This window comes from Microtus pennsylvanicus, chromosome 17 (genome assembly GCF_037038515.1).
Source record: "Microtus pennsylvanicus isolate mMicPen1 chromosome 17, mMicPen1.hap1, whole genome shotgun sequence".
In the NCBI taxonomy this organism is placed as follows: Eukaryota; Metazoa; Chordata; class Mammalia; order Rodentia; family Cricetidae; genus Microtus; species Microtus pennsylvanicus.
Genome location: NC_134595.1, coordinates 15,394,040 through 15,400,637, shown reverse-complemented (window position 1 = coordinate 15,400,637; position 6,598 = coordinate 15,394,040). Strand labels below are relative to the sequence as shown.

General features: G+C 46.4%; 1 protein-coding gene across 1 annotated transcript; it reads right to left on the bottom strand.

The window, feature by feature from the left end:
• Positions 1–222: 222 nt before the first annotated feature.
• On the bottom strand, positions 223–6,084 carry LOC142837168 (uncharacterized protein C2orf78 homolog). Its single transcript, XM_075952130.1, has 3 exons — positions 6,078–6,084; positions 3,819–4,094; positions 223–2,090 (listed from the first exon to the last, which is right to left on the bottom strand). Exons 1-3 carry the CDS (start codon positions 6,082–6,084, stop codon positions 223–225), a joined length of 2,151 nt encoding a protein of 716 aa, XP_075808245.1.
• Between the last annotated feature and the right edge of the window lie 514 nt (positions 6,085–6,598).

Below are 6,598 nucleotides of genomic sequence, written 5' to 3'. Positions count from 1 at the left end.
GTCAATTATAGTGTCTTCAAATATTTATAAATTTATAAACTATGTCTTTCCATTCATATATATGCATATATCTAAATATTATTCTGCATTACTATGTATGTATCTACATATCTACACATTAGGCTAAGCCTCTAAACTTCATGTATGCATGAATATCTATGTGTATCTACATCTTACCTGTGTATGATGAACAGCGTTGTGTCCCAAAGGTTTGGGCAGCACTTACACTGCATAGCCATAATATCTCGAAATTTCCATATCTTTCTCCCTCTGAAGGAAAAGCTGTGGTTTTCCCAGGGAGGTACACTTGGCAGCATTCTCTCGCTCCTGTTGGGCCCGCCTCTTCATGGCCTCCCTCTCTGGCCTCTGCTCTTCAGTGATGGGCTGTGAGATGACTGGCCCTGGAATGTCCACTTTCCTCCATGGGATGGGTTGGCAACTGAAGTCTAGCAGCAGGTATTGGGTTTTAGCTTTGGGAGATGAGAGGGCCTTGTTGCTGGCAGCAGAAAGAGGCTCCCTGTGGAGTGAAGTGTGAGATGATGCTCTGTAGGGTGCAGGCAAAGAGGCAGCCGGCTGAGGCCCAGGGCAAGACTGGATGGGCTTGGTTATGTTGGCTCGTGTGGCACTGGTGCCGTTTGGCAGAGCTGGCTTGTCAGAGGCCATCAGTGATGTGCTGGCAGGAGCTGGTTGGGATGGCTTGAGCGTGGGAGGCTGAGCTGAGTGGGAGTGAGGCCTCACTGGGTAAGCCACAGTGGGCCTGCGTGAAGCCAGGCAGAGGAGCTTTCTAGAAACAGGTTTGGTTTGAGGCTTGTCCAGGACTGGGAAAGGCAGAGGTAGTAACTTGACCTTCCCAGGTTGGGGAAGCTCATACTGGGATGGAGATGGACACCGCTTGGGAGCACTGCTCCCTGGTCTCTGAATCTTGCCCAGGCTTTTGTCAAGGCTTTGGCCCTCACGTGGCATATCCAGCAGTGATGTGGTATCAGGACCCGTCCTGGGATCTTTGTTGCTGCTGAAGTTCAGCAGAGCCCGGGAGGAGGAGATGCCAGTTTTCCTCTCACTCTTCTTCCCCAGTGGGTGAAAGACCTGCACGGACTCCAGCATGTGCATGCCGAGGTGAGTTCGAGGCTTCTTAAAGCTGTCATGGCTGAGCTCAGGTGGATTCCTCTTCCTCTTGGTCTTGGGGATGGCGGGCTTCTCTTTTGCCTTGACTCTGTGACTTGATGGCTTCAGCTCCTGTGTTTTCTTGGAGCCGTTTTCTCTGGTCTCTTTGGCCTTTTCTTTCCCCTGTGCTCTTGCTACGCTGGGCCTCTTGGGTACAAATATCTGAGATTTGCTCTGCACGTGGTTGGCCGTGTTGTCTATGGTCCCAGGATCATCTTCCTTCAGCATATCCTCGTGATGGGTTCTGGCCTGAAGAGCTCCATGAAACACATCAGAGACTTTCTGGCTTTTCTTTTTGCCTAGTTCAGATAGTCCATTAAAGATGCTGGTGCGTGACTGGGCCTGATCCCTCCTGATGTCTTTGGAGTCTTTGGTTTGGCTTGCTGTGTGATCTTCCATTTGGTCAAGATCAGGGATGGAGTTTAAGAGTTGGGGAAGGTGAATATCTGCCACCAGAGTAGTCATGTCTGTAAAGTCATTGCTAGACTCCATGACATTCTGCAGAGCCTCAGGGTCTTCCAGACCAAGGCCACTGTTTCCCAAAGTGGCATTTTGAGAAGCTAGCTTCTGCCTCAGGCTCCCAACATCACTGTAGTTGAAGGGCTGCTGCATGCCAGGGTGTGCTGAAGGGAGGGGTGATACGTCTTGGTTGCATTTTGTGCCCTCATAGGAATCCAGAGGTGTTGATTGCTCAGCATTCATCTCATCTGCATTGTTCTTCTGTGTCTTTTCCAGGCTTGGGGCTGGAGGCAAGGCCAGGAATTCAGAAGGACTGTGCATGAGGGCAGTTAATGACCTGTTCCCACTGACAGGTGCTGTCGTCATCTGGGCATCCTGGGTGCAGGCATTGCCGAGGTCTGGACTCTGTAGCAGACACAGTGTCTGCTCTGAAGGTGTCAATCCCAGGGTCATCTCCCTCTCCACCACTGAAAGAGAGGAAGTTCAAAGTCAGTGTCTGGTAAGTGAGATGCTACCCCCCCCTTTCAGTGCACCTGAGCACTGAGGCTCCTGCAGCAGTGTTACAGGCATTGCTATGAGTTCTGCTGGAGGAGCAGGGAAAGCAGCCCTCTTTGGAGACACATAGTAACTACTCATTTGTTTCTCATGTCCGTGTGATATCATGTTTTCTTTTGTGATTGTGTGGTGTGTACATGCTTAGTGATCATGGGGAGGTGGTAGAATTCCTTGGTGTGTGCTCTTTCCTGTCTCCCATATTTTCCTTTGGAACAGTGCCTCTCATTGCCTTGGAAGTTTGCTCTGAGACAGGTTGTGTTGTTCACTATTTCCTAATCTTACTCATCTCTACCAGTTTCTTTCTGTTCATTGTATTACTCATATGGCCTTGAAGCCTGGATTTTTATATGAGTTTAGGTATCCATATCAGTTCCTCAATTCTGAAAGGCAAGCAGTTCAAAAGCCCTGATATTCCTTAAGCTCCACATTTCACAGATTTTTTTGTTAGTGATGTGAAAATGTAAGACTGTAGTAGCTTTTAGCTTCAACTTTGTAACAGAGAACATGTCTACATAGTCTTGGCCTTGGGTCACTGCTGAAGATTCAGAAAGAAAAGAAAAAGAAAAAGTGGAAGAGAGATCTAGAGGAAGAAAAGAGACAGAGACAAAGACAGAGAGAGGTTGAGCGAGACAGATAGGGCTAGATGCTTCATTCCTACTTATCAATATTACACAGGTCAAAGCAAACTGTCACTACATCTTAAGTGTTAGAGAATGTCACAGCAGACACTAGGAGTGTGGGAGAAGACCTCCTCTAGGTCAGATTCAGGGTTCCATTTCTCTCGATACTAGTTTCAACTCAGGGGAAACTTAGTGATACAAAAACAGAAAAAAAATTCTTGGTGACATCTAGAAACTGGAGACATAGATTAGGAAGGAGGTGATTTTAGTGAGCTGGTACGTGGGCTGATTAGCCTTGGCAGTGAAATGCGTTCCTGTGGTGTGGTCCTTGGACATGTCTAATGAAGGTTGAATGTCACTCACTTTCCTGTATTCTCTCTCATTATAGAGACTGAATATAGGGGTAATAAGCCTGAGCCACAGCCAACATGTCAGGACTCCCATTCTTCCTCTGTGTGGACATCCACTTCTGAAAGGTAGAGCTGTGTCTCGTCTGAGGGCTGATCTCACACCTCTCCTCCTGGCTTTACTCACCTTGAAGACTGGTGTCTGGCATGGTTTGAGCAGATGTGGGCCAGTAGATGGGAGAGGTGGAGAAAGGTGTTTGGATGTTCATTGGCTGAATCTCCTGTAGTGCCATCACCATCTCTGGGTGCAGAGAGGAAGCCTGATTCCCAGAGCAGGACACAGAGCCATAGGCCTGCTGGCACTGCCAGAATTCTTCAGCCATCGGAGGACCCAGGCTGTTCTGGTCATAATAATAGACCTGACTTCCATGCAGGTAGCAAGGTGCCAGGATATATCGTTGATCTGGTAGATTTGATGGCGTTGCCTGTACAAGGCAGGCAGACAGTGTTGGATAGGATGGTGGTAATGCATTGATATGGAAAGTGTTATCACACTGGGCTGTTATAGACCGAGACGAGGGGGTGGTATTCTGGTCAATGACAGTTAAAGGGGCATCCAGGAACGGAGCTTCCCTTCTGGTGGTGCTTTCTCTGAGATCCCAGTGGAGAACACTTGGATAGAAAAATGTCGAAGTAGAGATCTGGTTCTGGTCAGTTGGCTTAGTCAGCATGGTCGTGCCAGCGCGTTGGTAAAGACAGGCACTGTCCTTGAGCTGCTGGCAGCATGTGCTGGAGTCTGATGACAGGAGCCATGCTGAGCTCACAGCTGGGGTACAGACCCCATAGAAATTGCACACACTTCCTGCTGAGGGTGTGGCATTCCTCAGCACAGGCACAGAGGGCTGCAGAGCACATTCTGTCCCAGTGAAAGGTGCACTTTGGCAATTTTCTGTAGGAAGCAAGAAGAGAGTTGGAAAAATTTGAGATGGAAGCTTTCTATCCCCTGGGAGGGACTGTGTTATCTCCAGGTTGTACTGAGTGGGAGAGTCTAGCACCTATGTTCCCTTACATATCTCAAGCAAATGGGTTAAGATCGATCGGTGGTGCTATGTAGGATGACAATCACTAGATGAACTGTCTGCTTTTTCCTGTGTGGGCATGGAAATCCTGGTCAATCTGCCTTAATCCTCACTCAGATCTAGACACGATGCTCCTTTTTCCTGATTGTAATATAATAATGCCTGTTGGGACACTTCCTTGCAAATATATTCTACAACAGAGGTTATTATTGGGAAGAGACCCATAGGCATATTCCATACCTGGAACTTTGTCCTGTTCTCTGCAGATCTTACAGTATAGAATGACCTAAACTCACTCTACGTTGATCAGTCTGGGTTTGAAATCACACAGACAGGTCTGCTGCTGCCTCTAAAGTGCTGGTGCTGGAGCCCCTGCCATGACCACCAGGCCAATCTCTATTTTATTGAGTTTTTTTCTGAAATGATGTTTAACATATGTGTAAGGAATTTAGGTAATTATTCCTTTCCCCTCTCTCTTTTTTCCCCCTTGGATTTCTTGTATAAATAGGATCTCTTATAATTTCATAACTTTCAAGCATTATTCAAATATGATTTCAGAAATACAACCTACTGACAACATTTCTTCTTGTTTGCACCAGTTTAGTGTGTCCTCTTGAGAATGCTAATGTTTTATGGGGTTCATCTCTGAATATGATTGCTTCTCAATTTAATATCTGTTGATTAAATTGTTTTCTTAACAGCTCCTCCTTAACTGTTAATTTTTATATCTCTTCTAAGGGGGAATCCTTGTGAGAATCCCCTCCGCCACAACAGTGTGTCAGTTGCCATGGTCAGACTCTAACTGACTGGACTTCGCAGCCCCAGTTGATCCTATCCAACACCACCAGTGCACATGAGACATGGGGAACTGGGCAGAAAGTGGTCTGGATAGAGTGCAAGAGTAGGGACCAGATCAGGATATTCTTTCTATATGTGCCAGGGAACCTTTGTACAGACTAATCTGAACAGTTACGTTTGGTTAAACATGGCTTGGGAAATGACAATGCCTTGTCTGTTTTGATTATAATCTGGTCGTCTTCAACATTGTGTTCTAAACTACCATTGTTGACCACCAGGGTCCCCTCTGCAGTGTGCCTTCATATATTTATATACTTTTAGACCCGTACTGTGTTTGCCCCCTTCCCTGACTTCCTGTGGGTCTGTCCTTCCAGCAACACTGTCAATATTTCTTTCAGTACAACAACTGCCTTCTCAGATTCCACAATCGTCTTATTCTCTTCCACTCTCCATGTTTAATCCAGGGAAGTCCAAGTAATTGCACACCATGGCAGTTGCCATTTTGTCCATAGTCAATATTCATTTGGTGAGTATAGAGAGAGGCCAGTGTAGAGCTAGTTAGACTTGAACTGACCTCCATCCCACCCAGTTCTCTCTATGTTGTGATTATAGTTGTGTGCCACCATCCGTGGTGTGACCGATACTGTTAGAGTCACCCTGAATTTTAAACTAAGACTGGAAACAGTAGTGGGGGGAGACTGTCTCATCAGTGGTGTGGAGTGCTAGATCTCTGCGTGCCTTGTTCATTTTCCTGTGTCTCTGTAGTTTAATACCATCCAAAAGGGCCTGATTTTATTCCCTGGTCACTTTCCTCTGAAAACCCAACAGTACAGACCCCAAGCATAGTGACACTGTTCACTCCTTGAGGTGGATGGAAAACACTTGAGAATAAACTTTCTGTCTAAAATCACATACTTAGTAAGAACCAAAGGTAAATGTGACATTCAAATCTAGATATCTATATCAACATCAATACTATCCACATTCAGCAAAGATTTACTAGTATAGTAAAAGTCAGTGGAGAGGATCACATGTTTTAAAGTCTCTTTCCTTACCTGACATGGTCAAGGGGAGAGGATTAGCAATCCAAAGAACAATGGAGCAAGATAATCGGTCGGCTTTGTCTGATCAGCTGACCTCAGTGGCAAGTGTGTCCAGTATCAGACAGCACTCACTGGTCACTGGTCACCTGGACCTGTGATGATCCAAATTTGTTTACAGTCATCACCATGGAAACACCAAGATTCTACCAGGTGCTGGTAGGGTTGGAGGGAGAATGATGTCATAAATGAGGCAACAGCCAATGGGAAGGCTCGATTCCTAACTAGAAGATGGGATTGGTTGGAGAAGATGCCAGGAGACCAACAGTAGCCTTGGAGGCTGGGGTGTGGGCTACTGAAAGAGGCAATCAAGGCCTAGACATGCCACTTCCCATGGCGTTTAGTCTAGGCTATCATGGCAGTGCTCTTATAAGGTTCACTGATGAAGCAGTGTATAATGTACATATAATGGGTCACCTTCCAACAGAAAGTGTCCCATCAGCCAACACTTACATACAGTGAGTAGTCTTGGGCAG